The 18,884-nt window shown below is 41.8% G+C and overlaps 2 protein-coding genes across 4 annotated transcripts; both read left to right on the top strand.

Moving 5' to 3' along the window:
• LOC110521265 (uncharacterized) lies at positions 1-2,936 on the top strand. Of its 3 annotated transcripts, XM_090231099.1 has the most exons (4): positions 1-479; positions 599-1,506; positions 1,586-1,620; positions 2,071-2,259. In XM_090231099.1, exons 1-4 carry the CDS (start codon positions 308-310, stop codon positions 2,150-2,152), a joined length of 1,197 nt encoding a protein of 398 aa, XP_090087225.1. In that variant the 5' UTR covers positions 1-307; the 3' UTR covers positions 2,153-2,259. The 3 variants fall into 3 exon arrangements, with proteins under 3 accessions (XP_090087225.1, XP_021454393.2, XP_021454392.2); XM_021598718.3 differs by having other exon boundaries at positions 599-2,936; XM_021598717.3 differs by having other exon boundaries at positions 13-491; positions 599-2,936.
• A 5,991-nt stretch (positions 2,937-8,927) lies between these two features.
• On the top strand, positions 8,928-14,255 carry LOC110521266 (uncharacterized). Its single transcript, XM_036969457.2, has 3 exons — positions 8,928-10,341; positions 10,450-10,683; positions 10,799-14,255. The coding sequence occupies exons 1-3, from the start codon at positions 10,252-10,254 to the stop codon at positions 11,024-11,026; spliced, it is 552 nt and encodes a 183-aa protein (XP_036825352.2). The 5' UTR covers positions 8,928-10,251; the 3' UTR covers positions 11,027-14,255.
• The last annotated feature ends 4,629 nt before the right edge of the window (positions 14,256-18,884 follow it).

Raw genomic sequence — 18,884 nt, 5'->3', positions numbered from 1 at the left:
AAGAGCGCAAATGATTTATTGTCACCGGATGTCTTTGTCGCTGATTCTGCACATGATGAAAACAACGGTTTCCCACTAGATATTACAGCCACAAAGGCATCATTGGCTACAAAATGTTATTTTTGGTAATCATTTAAGGGAAGGGTTACACTTAAAATAAGTTTTTAATAACATACATTGTAGAAATAGCGGAGTTTAGCCACAATTATGACTTTGTGACTGTGTTAATCATTCATCAGCGGTGTTACATTAGTGACGAAAACAACCCAGACGTTAGCTAGCAACTCGCGTTATCTAACAAGTAAAAATGTCTAACATACAGTTGTTGAGGGTTTTTCTCAACGAGAGATTAACATATGCTGCCGAGGAGATATTCGGGGTCGTTGAAAAAACTATAGTAGAGTATCAGGAGGAAGTTGTCCGTCTACAAAGGCTGCTCGACATAGTTCTTCAACCTGAGATAAAGCTACGCAGGGCAGGTGTGTTACTCGGTACGTTTGTCTAACTTACTAAATCATAATGTTATTGGACAAAAGGAGCAATGCCAAAGTGAGTCAGCATTGAGTTAAGTTTCTTCCTTTCGCTTCTCTTCCTCCAGACCTCTCTCTCTCCGTCTCTGAAATGGAGGTCCCCCCTGATCAGCAAGAGTGGAACACCAGTCTGAGGCAGGAGGACCCACAGCCCACACAGATAAAAGAGGAACCGGAGGAAATCGGGACCAGTCGGGAAGAAGAGCAGCTTCAAGGGCTTGAGGCAGATACCATAGACTCCATTTTCACTCCCGCCTATGTGAAAAGTGACTGTGATGAGTACCCAACTCACCCCTCACATCTCTATCAAACCCAAAAGGAAGAAAACGTAGAGAGAGACACTCTACCCAGTACTACATCTGAACCGATCAAAACACAACTTGACCGAGAGAACTATGTAGAATCAGAACCAACCAGTGTCTCGCAGACATTCTCTGAAGCAAATCCAGACTGTTTTGCAGCTCAGAGTGAAAACAGTAAAAGTGTTAGTGGCATGGAGAAGGGAGGACCTGCGAGAGGTTTTAAGCCAGTCAAATCAAAGAGAAAACATATGGTAAAAGGGCAAAACTCCCGTATCACTACTATGGGCAGCACATCCACACAGTTGTCCCATCTGAAATCACACAGGCAAAGTTTTGCTTCTCCCTGTTGTTGCAAGGTGTGTGGCAAGTTTTTTAATTACATGAGTACATTAATTAGACATGTTAAAACCCATACAGGGGATAAAGATCATCAATGTGGTGTCTGTGGGAAAAGTATGGAGTCCACAGAAAGTAAGAAAGATCACCTCCAAACTCACATTGCAGCTAATGTTTCTTGTCATGTTTGTAGTAAATATTTTTCCTGTAACAGTAAACTGACAGAGCACATGAGGATCCACACAGGGGAGAAACCATATCGCTGCTGTGATTGTGGCCAAGGATTCAGCACTAGCGGTGGTCTGAAAAGACACACGCGGAGACACTCGGGAGAACAACTGTATCACCCTGATTGTGGCAAAGGATTCGGCACCAGCGGTGATCTGAAAAAACACACTAGAATTTACACAGGATTATCCATATCGCTGCCCTGATTGTGGCAAAGGATTCCAGCAAATACCTTCTCAGGACACACACGCTGTGAGACATATGAGCTGAGACAGGATGTCGAATCCTGACAGAGAGCTAGCTAACGTTACTAGCTAACGCTAGCTAGCTCGTGTAGCCAATTTATACTCCGCTAACTCTCCCAACTTTTACCACTACGATACTAACACACTTAACATGACGCCCTGGACCAGAGCTACTGACATGTAGCCAGCTAGCCAACGTTAGCCACACATTTGTAACGTATATTAATTAAATTTATATCACACGAATTGGAGGGACCGATACAAATTCACACATAGAAATGTAACGTCATACAAAACGGAGGGACACAAGAAAAGTTTACTATGTTACGGCTGGAGTTCAGACTGCATACCATGAGATGCAAAAATACCATCTCAGACAGGCAGCTTCAGACCGCATAATCTGCAGCTGGATGCGTCTCAAGGATTCAGCATTGCTGGTAATCTGTCAATGCACATAAAGGTTCGCACAGGAGAGAAAATACAAAAGTATTCAGTCCTGGCATCAATCTGAAAGTGGACTTGAGGACTCACAGAAGCACTGTATAGGTGCAATGATTGCAGAGTTTTTAAAATGTTTATTATAGAACTCCTACAAAGTTACATTAACGATGGTCACAAGATGGAGGAAACATGATAATGTGCTGTTTGGGGAAAGTCCTCAGACAGAAAATGTAGAGGTGCATTCTAACAGACAGAGAGAGACACTCTACCCAGGACTACAACTGAAATTATCAAAACACAACCTGACGTAGAGGACTATAGAAAATCAGAACCAACCAGTGTCTCTCAGCCATTCTCTGAAGCAAATCCAGACTATTTTGCAGCTCAGAGGGAAGTCAGTGAAAGTGTCAGTGGCATGGAGAATGCGATAGGTAGATGCTCCTCAGGACAATGCTCTTGGATTAATAATATATGACTGAATTACAAGTGGTGTAAAATAACTAAGTTAAAATACTCCAAATGACTATTTAAGGAGTTTTTTTGGGTATCTTTACTTTACTATTTATATTTTTGTAACTTTTACTCCACTACATTCCTAAAGAAAATAATGTGTGATAAAAAATAATGCCATACCATCTGACACCCAAAAGCACTCGTTACATTTTGAATGCTTAGCAGAAAAACAAAAGGTTCCTATTCACGCGCTGATCAAAATAACATCCCTGGTCATCTCTACTGCCTCTGATCTGGTGGACTCACAAAACACAAATGATTTGTTTGTTAATTGTCTGTTTGTTGCAGTGTGAGTGTTGGAGTGTGCCCCTGGCTAACCGTAAATAAAAAAATATAATGGTGCCGTCTGGTTTGCTATATATAAGGAATTTAAAAGTATTTATTTTTTATTACTTTTGATACTTAAGTATATTTGAGCAATTACATTTACTTTTTATACTTTTTTTAAAGCCAAATACTTTTAGACTTTTACTCAAGCAGTCTTTTACTGGGTGACTTTCACTTTTATAACGCTATCTTTTCTTTTACTCAAGTATGACAATTGTATACTTTTTCCACCACTGTGAGTTACTGCTTGAACCTAAGAACTCCCCATCGCTGTCTATCAGAGAGCAGGTAGTGGATTTCTGAGCTACAGGAGTCTGCTCATTCGTTATGGGATTTGAACCCACATCCTCCATTTATACATAAAACATGTTTGTTTTAAAGGTTTACATTTTGCCAATATGTTAAACTGTCACATTATATCTGTTTTGATGTTTCTAAAGTAGTGTTAACCATATTGGTTACTTTATGCTTATGTGCCCTCCAGTGTCCACAGGAGCTGATACAATCCTATACACACCGATTTATCATATCTATGGGCTTGGTGTCAGTTTCCACTTCATGAGGGAAAGTACATTTTTATTGTATTTTTTACGTGTTTTGACCAGCAATTGGCTACTCACATCTCTAACTCAATAATCAAGTTTGCTGATGACAGAACAGTGGTAGGCCTGACTACCAACAACGACGAGACAGCCTACAGGGAGGAGGTAAGAGCCCTGGCGGAGTGGTTCTAGGAAAATAACCTCTTCCTCATCGTTAACAAAATGAAGGAGCTGATCGTGGACTATAGGACACAGCAGAGAGAGCACGCTCCCATCCACATCGACTGGGCCGCAGTGGAGAGAGTCAAAAGCTTCAAGTTCCTTGGCGTGTACATCACTAGACCTGAAATGGTCCCTCCACACCGACACTGGTGAAGAAGGCGCAACAGCTGGGCTTGGCCCCTGAAACCCTCACAAACTTCTACATATTACACCATCGAGAGCAGGGCTCTCCAGCGGGTGGTGCGGTCAGCCCAACCCATCACCGGGGGCGCACTGACTGCCCTCCAGGACATCTACAGCACCCGGTGTCACAGGAAGGCCAAAAAGATCATCAAAGACCTCAGCCACGCAAGCCACGGCCTGTCCACCCTCCTACCATCTAGTAGGTGGAGACAGTACAGGTGCATCAAAGCTGGGACAGAGAGAATGAAAAACAGCATCTATCTTCAGAATGTTAACCAGCCATCACTAGCCGGTGTCTGCCCGGTACCCTGACCTGCACCTTAGACACTGTCACTGGCTGGCTACCACCCAGTACTCTACCCTGCACCTTAGAGACGGCTGCCCTAGGTAAATAGACTCATTGAACACTGGCAACGTTAATGTTTGCATAATGTTTATGGTTCTGAAATTGTTTCTGTTGTTAGATACAGATAACATTAGCAATTCTGCAACATTATTCTGTTGACATTTAATTTGATCTCTGAGAAATTAAGCTAACTGATTACTTACTTTTATATTTACATACTGTATTCTCAACATACTGTAGCTCATCTCATATAACTACTGCTGTACATACTGTTTTCTCAACATACTGTAGCTCATTCTATATAACTACTGCTGTACATACTGTATTCTCAACATACTGTAGCTCATTCTATATAACTACTGCTGTACATACTGTATTCTCAACATAATGTAGCTCATTCTATATAACTACTGCTGTACATACTGTATTCTCAACATACGTTAGCTCATCCTATTGCTCATCCTATATATTGGGCTCCCGGGTGGCACAGTGGTCTAAGGCACTGCATCTTAGTGCAAGAGGCATCGTTACAGTCCCTGGTTTGAATCCAGGCTGTGTCACATCCGGCCATGATTGGGAGTTTCATAGGGTGGCGCACAATTGGCCCATTGTCGTCCGGGGTAGGCCGTCATTGTAAATTAGAATTAGCTCTTAACTGACTTGCCTAGTTAAATAAAGGTTAAATAAAACATTCTGATATTTCTTATTATACATTTTTGGGGCTGATTGGACGTACTGCCAAATAATTCTCTAAAACGACGTGGGGTGTTATTTGTGCATTAGTATTGTACTGTTAGACATTTACTGCTGGAGCTAGAAGCACAATCATTTACTGCTGGAGCTAGAAACACAAGCATTTACTGCTGGAGCTAGAAACACAAGCATTTACTGCACTGCTGGAGCTAGAAACACAAGCATTTACTGCTGGAGCTAGAAGCACAAGCATTTACTGCTGGAGCTAGAGACACAAGCATTTACTGCTGGAGCTAGAAACAGAAGCATTTACTGCTGGAGCTAGGAACACAAGCATTTATTGCTGGAGCTAGAGACACAAGCATTTACTTTACTGCTGGAGCTAGAAACAATAATTTACTGCACTGCTAGAGCTAGGAACACAATCATTTACTGCACTGCTGGAGCTAGAAGCACAATAATTTAATGCACTGCTGGAGCTAGAAACACAATCATTTACTGCACTGCTAGAGCTAGAAACAAGCATTTACTGCTGGAGCTAGAAACACAATCATTTACTGCACTGCTGGAGCTAGAAACACAATAATTTAATGCACTGCTGGAGCTAGAAACACAAGCATTTACTGCACTGCTAGAGCTAGAAACAAGCATTTACTGCAGGAGCTAGAAACACAATCATTTACTGCGCCTGTTTTAACATCTGCTAATCGATGTTTCGAGACAATTGGTATGGCAGGCTCAGGTAGCCTCATTCAGGTGAATGAACCTTCAGGCTCAGGTAGACTCATTCATGTGAATAAACCTTCAGGCTCAGGTAGCCTCATTCATGTGAATGAACCTTCAGGCCCAGGTAGCCTCATTCATGTGAATGAACCTTCAGGCTCAGGTAGACTCATTCATGTGAATGAACCTTCAGGCTCAGGTAGCCTCATTCATGTGAATGAACCTTCAGGCTCAGGTAGCCTCATTCATGTGAATGAACCTTCAGGCTCAGTTAGCCTCATTCATGTGAATGAACCTTCAGGCTCAGGTAGCCTCATTCATGTGAATGAACCTTCAGGCTCAGGTAGCCTCATTCATGTGAATGAACCTTCAGGCTCAGGTAGCCTCATTCATGTGAATGAACCTTCAGGCTCAGGTAGCCTCATTCAGGTGAATGAACCTTCAGGCTCAGGTAGCCTCATTCATGTGAATGAACCTTCAGGCTCAGGTAGCCTCATTCAGGTGAATGAACCCCCCGAAACATTTTTTTTTATTCAGAGATCGTACATTTTATCTACTAACTTTCCCAGAATAAATGTTGCTGACATGTTTCTTGTCTAAATACATGGCTCTGCCTGCACTTTCCTCTGACAGATTCCATTACACAGTTCTGAAACATCGGAGACATCGACATGTTTGACAGTTATCTGATCAACAATCCATACAGCGTTCTGTGCATCTAAAGATCAATGAAGGCCCATCAAGCTGCATTTCACTGAGTTTCTCACATTGATAATGATTATGACTGTAATAGTTTTATATCATGTTCTCCTGTATTGTTGACTCTGTTTCACATTGGTATGATAATGACTGTAATAGTGTTATATGCTCTCCTGTATTGTTGACTCTATATGTTTCTGAAGGAATCAAGGAGGATGTGTTTAACCAGGAGGATTTTTTCAACGGGTGCCCTCTCATCTGATAAGCCCAACTGACCCGGTCGCAGGCCTCTCCATAAGGCAAAAAGCCTCCTTTTGAAGGTTGGACATATTTCTGCTCCAAAGCAGACTGCCATTGACACATCATACTCTACTGCAGGCCCAGCAAGGTGGGAGGGCCTGCAGCATTTTATCTCAGCCTCATGGGAAAATGTGTAGAACAACATGAAACAGCATTTTATCACAGCCCCATGGCAAAATCTGTAGAATAGTAGGAAGTTTACTGTTTTCCCCAAGAAAATCCTAAATTCAAATATGAAAGGTGGTCCTTGCTCAGACTTAGTCGGGAGCCACTGCTGACTGCTCCATTCAACTGTCCTTAGACCCTGATACAAACAAACATTTTTAGGACAAGTATGGATTTGTGTCAATTTTGAAACACAAGATTGCAGTGGAAAATCAAGCACTGTCGTGTGCAATTCCTGTCCCAGGGCCTAACATATCCTGATAACACTGTCGTCAGATGTTTTTCAAATGTTTGATCTCTATCCAGTTTAACAATGTATTTAGTCTATGTTGTGTCAATAGCTCTCCTACCACCACCACCACACCCTGCCTCCCCACCTCCACAACCACTCAGCTATGACCACAACTACAACATCAGATAAGACACAAGCAGAGATGGTGGCTGAAGATGAGAAATAGTGTTGGACAGAGATGTCTTCATTGAGAAACTAATCCATCAGAACAAAGAGACATGGGTACTGAGTGATGATGGAAAAAAGAGACATTGGTACTTGAGTGATGATGCAACAAAGAGACATGGGTACTGAGTGATGATGCAACAAAGAAACATGGGTAATGAGTGATGATGGAAAAAAGAGACATGAGTACTGAGTGATGATGCAACAAAGAGACATGGGTACTGAGTGATGATGCAACAAAGAGACATGGGTACTGAGTGATGATGGAACAAAGAGACATGGGTACTGAGTGATGATGCAACAAAGAGACATGGGTACTGAGTGATGATGCAACAAAGAAACATGGGTAATGAGTGATGATGGAAAAAAGAGACATGAGTACTGAGTGATGATGCAACAAAGAGACATGGGTACTGAGTGATGATGCAACAAAGAGACATGGGTACTGAGTGATGATGGAAAAAAGAGACATTGGTACTTGAGTGATGATGCAACAAAGAGACATGGGTACTGAGTGATGATGCAACAAAGAAACATGGGTAATGAGTGATGATGGAAAAAAGAGACATGAGTACTGAGTGATGATGCAACAAAGAGACATGGGTACTGAGTGATGATGCAACAAAGAGACATGGGTACTGAGTGATGATGGAACAAAGAGACATGGGTACTGAGTGATGATGCAACAAAGAGACATGGGTACTGAGTGATGATGCAACAAAGAGACATGGGTACTGAGTGATGATGGAACAAAGAGACATGGGTACTGAGTTATGATGGAACAAAGAGACATGGGTACTGAGTGATGATGGAACAAAGAGACATGGGTACTGAGTGATGATGGAACAAAGAGACATGGGTACTGAGTGATGATGGAACAAAGAGACATGGGTACTGAGTGATGATGCAACAAAGAGACATGGGTACTGAGTGATGATGCAACAAAGAGACATGGGTACTGAGTGATGATGGAACAAAGAGACATGGGTACTGAGTTATGATGGAACAAAGAGACATGGGTACTGAGTGATGATGGAACAAAGAGACATGGGTACTGAGTGATGATGGAACAAAGAGACATGGGTACTGAGTGATGATGGAACAAAGAGACATGGGTACTGAGTGATGATGGAACAAAGTTAAACATGTGCCTCAGTTGAATAGAAAACTAAAACTATATAAAGGAGGCTGCCGGGGGAGGACGGCTCATAACAATGTCTGGAATGGAGTAAATGGAATGGTATCAAACACTTGGAAACCATGTATTTGAAGAGTTAAATTACCATTCCATTAAATCCATTCCAGCCATTACTATGAACCTGTCCTCCCCAATTAAGGTGCTACAAACCTCCTGTGGTACTGAGTGATGATGGAACAATGTAAAACATGTGCCTCAGTTTAATAGAACACGAAAACTATATGAAAGTGGTGGTGTGGGAGGGGGGAGGGGGGAGGGGGGGGGGTGCAACCCAAGACAGTCATAACACACTATAACATTACTGTACATTATTACATACATTCCTGTATATCACTGTATGTTATTGTTCATGGCTGTGTTGTGTAAATGTTGTCCAAAGACCTCCACTACATATGCCCTCTGCTGGCCAGACTGTCTGATATCCCAGTTCAAATAAAGAACCAGGCAGAAAGCCCAGATTCAAGGGAAGCCACTCCTACTGCTCAGAACAAACCGTTAAACAAAACCTATCTCTGTGAATCGGCTGCTCAGTCTGATAGGGTGTTTCACAATGGCAGAAGCCCATTTTGAAGATATGGATTTGATTACCTGTTCAATCTGTCTGGATCTACTGAAGGATCCGGTGACTACTGCCTGTGGACACAGTTACTGTATGGGCTGTATTATAGAACACTGGGATCAGGGTGATCTGAAAGGTTTCTACAGCTGTCCACAGTGCAGAGAGACCTTTATCCCACGACCTGTTCTGAACAGGAGCACTGCAACAAACCAAAACAAATCTAACTTTGCAAGATTGAGTCTGCTTTTCAGATCAGTCCCGGTCAGATCAGAGCGCAGGAAGCTCGTGTGCACATTTATTGAAATGATTTTCTAGTTAGCGAGTTATTAGGCCAGTTATAGATAGCTATAGGTCAGCAATGGAGAGTTACTGCTTCCTAAAGCAGCACAAAATGTATAGGCTACATTTCAAGCTACCTTTATAAAGCCAATCAGGTAGAAAGATTATGTCAAAATTAAAGGGGCAGTGTTGTAGTTTGATACAGGCTTGAATATGTAAATATGCTAATTGGCAGAGGGGTAGCCTACATAGTCTAATTCTCTGTGTGGTGATCATAATTCATTTTATTTTGTACCCCTGTTTCTTGCATCATAGAACACAATACAATGGTATTTACAGTCACCTATTTGGCCCACGGTGTTACAGACCAAGTAAAGCATCATTATCTAATGTCAAGCCTTTCATAATGTAAAACCATTTCATGCAATGTAGACCTGCAATGAACACCACATATATGTTATGGGATTTGCTCCATTGGTTTTGTTAGTAGGCTTACATTATGCTCAGATAGCCAGAATATATTGGCTACTGTCTAAAACTGTAAGGGTACATCCTCAGTGTTCACTGTAAATGTGCGCCGGACGTTGCACAAAATTCTCACAATGTTCAAGTTTCTGCTCACAAGACTTAACATTTGCTCTGTGCCCCAAAACATGTGATGGAACATTGATGCAAACCTTTCATGGAATTGCATTAATAACAGTTCTGTTCCAGAACACTACAGATCGCTTTCGTTCCCGGTTCTGTTTCCGATCCTCTAAAAATGACTTATTTTCCGGGTTTCAGTTCTGTTCCCTGAAACGTTCCTTCAGAACTGAAAGGTAACGTGGTTTCAACATCAGGGAAAGATGCTTTTTCAACCCTTTTTACGCCATTTTGCTTTCTGGGTACCTTGTCAGATGCACAGTAGCCTACCTGATAGTTAGTGATTTATTGGTCTGATAATCTTCTCTGCAGAAGCAGATGGGGGAAAACAGTTTGAAATCCATGCTGAGAATCCAGGAGAGAGAGAAGGAGATGCAGGAGCTGAGACAGGCTGTGGACTCTCTGAAGGTGAGTGATGGGACCAATACTTTAATAATATTCAGGCTGTCTGGGGTCCTGATGAGAGATAAGTTAATAGAGAGGATGAAATATCCCCTCTCACCTCTGTCCTAACAGCGCTCTGCACAAGAGGAGTTGTCTGACAGTGAGAGGACCTTAACTGAGCTGATCCTCTTCATTGAGAGAAGGCGCTCTGAGGTGAACGAGCTGATCAGAGCCAAGGAGGAGGCTGAAGTGAGTCGAGCTAAAAGGCGACTGCAGCAACTGGAACAGGAAGTGGCTGAGTTGAAGAGGAGAGATACTGAACTAAAGCAGCTTTCACACACAGAGGATAACATCCATTTCCTCCAGGTGACACTAACTTAAATGTTGCAAAGAAATTGCTTTTCAGTGGCTGTCTCTAGACATTCTTTCCCTGTGGAATGTGTTTGAAATCAAATAACCTTTGTCTTTCTCAACATCATAGAGTTTCCAGTCTCTCTGTGTTACTCCTGGATCTGAGGCCATACCCAGCATCAGTATCACATTTGAACAAGCGAAGAAATATGTCTCTGACCTGAAAGAGATCTGCAAGGTGGAAATGGACAGGATATCCAGGAAAGATGTGTTTAAATCAAATAATATGATTATAATATTTGTTTTTATTATTGTCTTGTTTCTAATGTTTTTTGGGAGAGGGGGGGGCGGGGGATGAATCAGCTTTAATATTGCAGATAGATTGTGACTTATATCAGCGTAATTGTCTGCATCATTTCCAATACCCCATATATATATATTTTGAAAACATCATCTTAAATATATTTTCCTTTTTTTATGAATTTCCCCAAACCCTACTACCACTCCCCTAACTGGAGTAAACTAATGGACAGAATACTTAGGCTTCCACTTCCAGCTTATACATAATACATACATTTCACGGACACTGTATTTGACATTAGTTATCTTTTGTTTGTTTTTACTCCCATCCCTCAGCTACCCTCAACCTCTCCCATCTACCTCTGAAGACCATCCAGTTTTGATTTCTATTTGCCATATACATTTCTCATATTCTGAACCTTTCTAATCTCACAGTTTCTACAGATTGTAAATATTAAGGATAAACACCTTTGCTAAGAGTATTATTATATTATTGATCGATTGACTGTGACTTTTCAACAACCAGTAGCATGAATATGTTAGTACAGCACACACTACACAAGCAATGCTCACGTTGAGTGGACGCACACATCACTCATTAACTTGACTAGGCAATCTCTTCTCCCATATGACCAGTTGGAAAAGTCTAAGTGGGATCCTTAGGACCTTTAGGGTTTAGTGTAGGGACATCCAAAGGATACCATTTAGCATCAACCATGCCAAATTGCCAATTTCCCACTCACTTTTAGAAACTCAAATGGGGTGCGTTCAGTTCAATTAAACGCTTTGTTGCGTAACGGCTTGTACTGAATGACACGTTTCCCAAAAACGCTCTTCAATGTTCTGCTCCGTTTGGTGGGTGTGGCAGGGTGTGGCAGGGTGTGGCATTAAGCAACAAGTGGTGTATTTAAAGGAAAGGGGCCATGCTGACAGCATTCCCTAAATCACAACCCAACCCCTTGCAATTTTTCAACTGGTCGTTCAGAACAGCACCTTTTCCGTTTAATTGAATGATGCATTACATTTTATTTGTGCTGAATGCAGCCCTGATGCCCAAGGGAAGGGCGCCAGAGGTGATTGGCCAACATATGGGTGCAGAGATTGGCTGACTGACTTGTCAATAATATATTCTTAAAGGCACAGGGCCTTTTTCCTCTTCCTGGACTGGTTCCTGCTAACATTGGATCCCAACACAGCACATCAACTCCTGTGTCTGTCTGAGGGGAACCAAAAGGTGACCAGGAGTGATAAGATTCAGCCTTACCTCAACCATCAACATATATTCAGCCACTGGAAACAGGTTTTGTGTGGAGAGTGTCTGTCTGGAGCATGCTACTGGGAGGAAGAGCGGATCGGGTTGAGGTTGATTTAGCCATCTCAGATAAAGCCATCAGCAGGAGAGGAAGTGGTGATGACTGTTGGTTTGGAGGTAATGACCAGTCCTAGAGGTTGTACTGTTCTGCATCTACATGCTGTTTCTACCACAGTAGTAAAGAGACAGATATCCCTGCCATCTGCTCAGACTGTAGGAGTGTACCTGGACCACAGCGCTCCTACCGACAGTGAGTCACGTGGACGTGGAACGTTATAATGGGGAAAACGAGTGACCTAAGCGACTGAGTGTGGTCTGATCGTCGGTGACAGCCTCGCGGCATCCAGTATCTCAGAAACGGCCACCCTCCTGGGCTTTTCACGCATGACGCTGTCTAGGGTTTACCGACAATGGTGCGACAAACCAAAAAGCATCCAGTCAGCGGCAGTCCTGTGGGCGAAACAGCTCGTTGATGAGAGGTCGAAGGAAAATGGCAAGAATCATGCAAGCTAAAAGGTGGGCCATCAACGGACAAATAACGTCTCAGTACAACAGTGGGGTGTAGAACAGCATCTCGGACCGCAGAACTTGTCGATCCTTGTCACGGTTGGGCTATTGCAGCAGACGACCACATCGGGTTCCATCCTGTCAGATAAAAACAACAAGAAGTGGCTCCATCCCGGTTTCTGTTGCATCATTCTGATGGTAGAGTCAGGATTTGGCCTAAGCAGCGTTGAGTCCATAGACCCGTCCTGCCTGGATTCAACGGTGCAGTCTGTTGACGGTGGAGTACTGGTGTGGGGAATGTTTTCCTGGCACACATTAGGTCCCTTGATACCATTTGAGCAACGATTGAACACCTGTCATAAAGAACTAAAGGTGTTCTGGAGTGTCCGACCCAGGAGTAGATGTGTGTACCTAATAAACTGGCCACCCAATGACAACATTGGTATCAGAAGTCTGATAGTACTATGGTTTGATAAGAGTGTCTACTAAATATACTAAATATAAATGTACATGTAAAAATGTTCATAAATACTTTATTGAGGAAAAATGTACTTGATACGATTGTGAGAGGTTGATGTCTCACCTAGAACAGCTGTCTTAAGGTAAATGCACAAATTTTAAGTCTCTGGATAAGTGTCTATTAAATGACTAAAACATAAATGTGAAAGTGAACAATTGCAGATTAGTATTATTCTAATGAGCTCCGCCCCAAAACAAGATCATATGCAAATAGTCTGGGTAGCAACCTGAACACTCTTCTACGCTGCTTCTACTCTCTGTTATTATCTAGGCATAGTCACTTTAATAACTCTACATACATGTACCTATTACCTCAATTACCTCAACACCGGTGCCCCCGCATATTGACTCTGTACCGGTACCCCCTGTATATAGCCCCGCTATTGTTATTTACTGCTGCTCTTTAATAATTTCTTATCTTATCTCTTACTTTTTTGTTTGTTGGTATTTTCTTAAAACTGCGTTGTTGGTTAAGGGCTTGCAAGTAAGCATTTCAGCTGCTGGTCATTCTGAAATAACCTCTGTCTCGAGTTCCCTCCTCTCTTTAAACGGTCAGGCTGATACATGAGTCAGTCCGGCCCCGGTAGATACAACAACTAAAAGTCCTAATATAATACAGTTTCTTCCCAACCAGATTATTCTCCCTCTACCTCCTTGGCCTTTTTCTTATTTTTCTTCTTCTTGGATGATTTCCCTGTTGTATTCTGCAACTGTGACAAATAACATTTGATTTGAAGATCAATGATATTACCCAGTGTGCTTTGCAGGTCATTTTGGGATGTTCATTTTCACATATACATTTACATGTTGGTCATTTAGCAGACACTCTCATCCAGAGTGACTTGTTCAACTAAGGTAGATGAACATTATATCAGTCATTGCAAGAAAACGTTTTTGTAACCGGTACTGAGAATGTTGTTAATTTTGATAAATTGATCTTTATGGTATTTAATAATTATGTTTTGTAGTTATTAACCATCACCATCTGCAGTATCCTACTGTCTGAGTGAAATAAGAGGACCACACAACATGTCATAGTGGGAGGACTACACAACATGTCATAGTGGGAGGATTATACAACATGTCATAGTGGGAGGACTACACAACATGTCATAGTGGGAGGACTACACAACATGTCATAGTGGGAGGACTACACAACACCCCAGACAGAGTGGGCCTACCTTTCCACCCCAGACAGAGTGGGCCTACCTTTCCATCACAGACAGAGTGGGTCTACCTTTCCACCCCAGACAGAGTGGGCCTACCTTTCCACCCCAGACAGAGTGGTCCTACCTTTACACCCCAGACTGAGTGGTCATAACAATACAGTAAAAATGTAAGCTTTAACTGATGGCTACTCTTATTCCGTGGCTTAACCCAACTAGAGACGGTCACAAGTGTTTTCCTAAAAGCTGACTGGGTTTAAACATCTTCTATTTTACAGAAAGTAAATAGCTCAATCAATTGATAGCGACAGAATTAGATTACTTTCCAAGCAAAGTATACAGTGCCTTGCGAAAGTATTCGGCCCCCTTGAACTTTGCGACCTTTTGCCACATTTCAGGCTTCAAACATAAAGATATAAAACTGTATTTTTTTGTGAAGAATCAACAACAAGTGGGACACAATCATGAAGTGGAACGACATTTATTGGATATTTCAAACTTTTTTAACAAATCAAAAACTGAAAAATTGGGCGTGCAAAATTATTCAGCCCCTTTACTTTCCGCGCAGCAAACTCTCTCCAGAAGTTCAGTGAGGATCTCTGAATGATCCAATGTTGACCTAAATGACTAATGATGATAAATACAATCCACCTGTGTGTAATCAAGTCTCCGTATAAATGCACCTGCACTGTGATAGTCTCAGAGGTCCGTTAAAAGCGCAGAGAGCATCATGAAGAACAAGGAACACACCAGGCAGGTCCGAGATACTGTTGTGAAGAAGTTTAAAGCCGGATTTGGATACAAAAAGATTTCCCAAGCTTTAAACATCCCAAGGAGCACTGTGCAAGCGATAATATTGAAATGGAAGGAGTATCAGACCACTGCAAATCTACCAAGACCTGGCCGTCCCTCTAAACTTTCAGCTCATACAAGGAGAAGACTGATCAGAGATGCAGCCAAGAGGCCCATGATCACTCTGGATGAACTGCAGAGATCTACAGCTGAGGTGGGAGACTCTGTCCATAGGACAACAATCAGTCGTATATTGCACAAATCTGGCCTTTATGGAAGAGTGGCAAGAAGAAAGCCATTTCTTAAAGATATCCATGAAAAGTGTCGTTTAAAGTTTGCCACAAGCCACCTGGGAGACACACCAGACATGTGGAAGAAGGTGCTCTGGTCAGATGAAACCAACATTGAACTTTTTGGCAACAATGCAAAACGTTATGTTTGGCGTAAAAGCAACACAGCGCATCACCCTGAACACACCATCCCCACTGTCAAACATGGTGGTGGCAGCATCATGGTTTGGGCCTGCTTTTCTTCAGCAGGGACAGGGAAGATGGTTAAAATTGATGGGAAGATGGATGGAGCCAAATACAGGACCATTCTGGAAGAAAACCTGATGGAGTCTGCAAAAGACCTGAGACTGGGACGGAGATTTGTCTTCCAACAAGACAATGATCCAAAACATAAAGCAAAATCTACAATGGAATGGTTCAAAAATAAACATATCCAGGTGTTAGAATGGCCAAGTCAAAGTCCAGACCTGAATCCAATCGAGAATCTGTGGAAAGAACTGAAAACTGCTGTTCACAAATGCTCTCCATCAAACCTCACTGAGCTCGAGCTGTTTTGCAAGGAGGAATGGGAAAAAATGTCAGTCTCTAGATGTGCAAAACTGATAGAGGCATACCCCAAGCGACTTACAGCTGTAATCGCAGCAAAAGGTGGCGCTACAAAGTATTAACTTAAGGGGGCTGAATAATTTTGCACGCCCAATTTTTCAGTTTTTGATTTGTTAAAAAAGTTTGAAATATCCAATAAATGTCGTTCCACTTCATGATTGTGTCCCACTTGTTGTTGATTCTTCACAAACAATACAGTTTTATATCTTTATGTTTGAAGCCTGAAATGTGGCAAAAGGTCGCAAAGTTCAAGGGGGCCGAATACTTTCGCAAGGCACTGTATTTGTTTTCTCCTCTGCAATAGAAGGTTGTATCTCAGCCAATGAATGTCATAGAATCCAAACAAAGATATCCCCATATTCATTCAGTCTCACAACTTTCCTGGGTATTTAACAGTTAATTCATGGCATAAAGCATTGTGGACCAAAGCGCTGTTATAGATGACATTACAGTGCATTCGGAAGTTATTCAGACCCCTTGACTTTTTACACATTTGGCTACATTACAGCCTTGCTCTAAAATGGATTAAATAAAAATGTTCCTCATCAATCTACACACAATACCACATAATGACAGAGCGAAAACAGGATTTGGAAATGTGTGCAAATGTATTAAAAATTAAAAAATACTTCCTTTACCTACGATTTCAGACCCTTTGCAGTGAGACTCGAAATTGAGCTCAGGTGCATCCTGTTTCCATTGATCATTCTTGAGATGTTTCTACAACTTGATACAACTTGATTGAAGTCCACCTTGGGTAAATTAATTTGATTGGTCATGATTTAGAAAGGCACACACCTGTCTATTTAGGAACCCCTCGGCAACATCCGCTGAAATGGCAGAGCGCGAAATTCAAAAATATATATATTTTTTAAATATTTTACTTCCATACATTCACAAGTGCAATACACCAAATTAAAGTTGAACTTCTTGTTAATCTAGCCACCGTGTCTGATTTCAAAAAGGCTTTACAGTGAAAGCACACCATACGATTATGTTAGGTCAGTGCCTAGTCACAGAAAAACATACAGCCATTTTCCAGCCAAAGAGAGGAGTCACAAAAAGCAGAAATAGAGATAAAATTAATCACTAACCTTTGATGATCTTCATCAGATGACACTCATAGAACTTCATGTTACACAATACATGTATGTTTTGTTCGATAAAGTTCATATTTATATCCAGAAATCTCAGTTTACATTGGCGCATTATGTTCAGTAATGTTGTGCCTCGAAAACATCCGGTGAATTTGCAGAGAGCCACATCAATTTACAGAAATACTCATCATAAACTTTAAATAAAAGATACAAGACTTAGGCATAGAATTAAAGAGATACTTCTCCTTAATGCAACCGCTGTGTCAGATTTCAAAAAACCTTTACGGAAAAAGCACACCATGCAATAATCTGAGTACAGCGCTAAGCCACAAAAACAAGCCATACAGATACCCACCATGTTGTGGAGTCAGGAAAAGTCAGAAATAGCGTTATAAATACTCACTTACCTTTGATGTTCTTCATCAGAATGCATTCCCAGGAATCCCTGTTCCACAATAAATGTTCATTTTGTTCGATAAAGTTAATCTTTATATCCAAATACCTCCTTTTTGTTAGCGTGTTTAGTTCACCAAACGAAATTCACAAGGCAAGCCCAGACGAAAGGATGTTTTTATCATAAATCTTCAATAATGTTTCAACCGGACAATTCCTTTGTCTTTAGAAATGAAAAGGAACGCAGCTCGCTCTCACGGACTCGCATGTGACCTAGCTCAAGGCATTCTGACAGACAACCTTAGTCAAACAGCTCTTATTCACTCTCCCTTCATAGTAGAAGCCGGAAACAAGGTTCTAAAGACTGTTGACATCTAGTGGAAGCCTTAGGAAGTGCAATATGACCCAATTTACACTGTATATTCGAAAGCAAATGACTTGAAAAACTACAAACCTCAGATTTCCCACTTCCTGGTTGGATTCTTCTCAGTTTTTTGCCTGCCATATGAGTTCTGTTATACTCACAGACATCATTCAAACAGTTGGAAACTTCAGAGTGTTTTCTATCCAAATCTACTAATAATATGCATATATTAGCTTCTGGGCCTGAGTAACAGGCAGTTTACTCTGGGCACGCTTTTAATCTGAAAGTGAATATATTGCCCCCTATCCCAAACAGGTTTTAAGGTCCCACATTTGACAGTGTATGTCAGACCAAAAACCAAGCCATGAGGTCGAAGGAATTGTCCGTAGAGCACCGAGACAGGATTGTGTCGAGGCACAGATCTATGGAAGGGTACCAAAACCATTCTGCAGCATTGAGGTCCCCAAGAACACAGTGGCCTCCATCATTATTAAATGGAAGAAGTTTGGAACCACCAAGACTCTTCCTAGAGCTGGCAGTCCAGCCAAACTGAGCAATCGTGGGAGAAAGGCTTTGGTCAGGAAGGAGACCAAAAAGCTGATGGTCACTCTGACAGAGCTCCAGAGTTCCTCTGTGGAGATGGGAGAACCTTCCAGAAGGACAACCATCTCTGCAGCACTCCACCAATCAGGCCTTCAGACGGAAGCCATTCTTCAGTAAAAGGCACATGACAGCCAACTTGGAGTTTGCAAAAAGGCACCTAAAGGACTCTCAGACCATGAGAAACAAGATTCTCTGGTCTGATGAAACCAAGATTGAACTCTTTGGCCTGAATGCCAAGCGTCACATCTGGAGGAAACCTGGAACCAT

The sequence above is a fragment of the Oncorhynchus mykiss genome, chromosome 4, assembly GCF_057628025.1.
Source record: "Oncorhynchus mykiss isolate SJ-2025 chromosome 4, ASM5762802v1, whole genome shotgun sequence".
NCBI lineage: Eukaryota > Metazoa > Chordata > Actinopteri > Salmoniformes > Salmonidae > Oncorhynchus > Oncorhynchus mykiss.
Note: the sequence above shows the minus strand (reverse complement) of the source record. Positions and strands in the feature narration are given on the sequence as shown.

Excerpts from the sequence above, each read along its gene's own strand:
- LOC110521265 (XM_090231099.1), top strand. The coding sequence starts at position 308 with ATGTCTAACATACAGTTGTTGAGGGTTTTTCTCAACGAGAGATTAACA. Across the intron at positions 480-598 it reads GATAAAGCTACGCAGGGCAG|ACCTCTCTCTCTCCGTCTCT; the intron begins GTGTGTTACTCG and ends CTCTTCCTCCAG. Across the intron at positions 1,507-1,585 it reads GGAGACACTCGGGAGAACAA|CCATATCGCTGCCCTGATTG; the intron begins CTGTATCACCCT and ends ACACAGGATTAT.
- LOC110521266 (XM_036969457.2), top strand. The coding sequence starts at position 10,252 with ATGGGGGAAAACAGTTTGAAATCCATGCTGAGAATCCAGGAGAGAGAG. Across the intron at positions 10,342-10,449 it reads AGGCTGTGGACTCTCTGAAG|CGCTCTGCACAAGAGGAGTT; the intron begins GTGAGTGATGGG and ends CTGTCCTAACAG. Across the intron at positions 10,684-10,798 it reads ATAACATCCATTTCCTCCAG|AGTTTCCAGTCTCTCTGTGT; the intron begins GTGACACTAACT and ends TCAACATCATAG.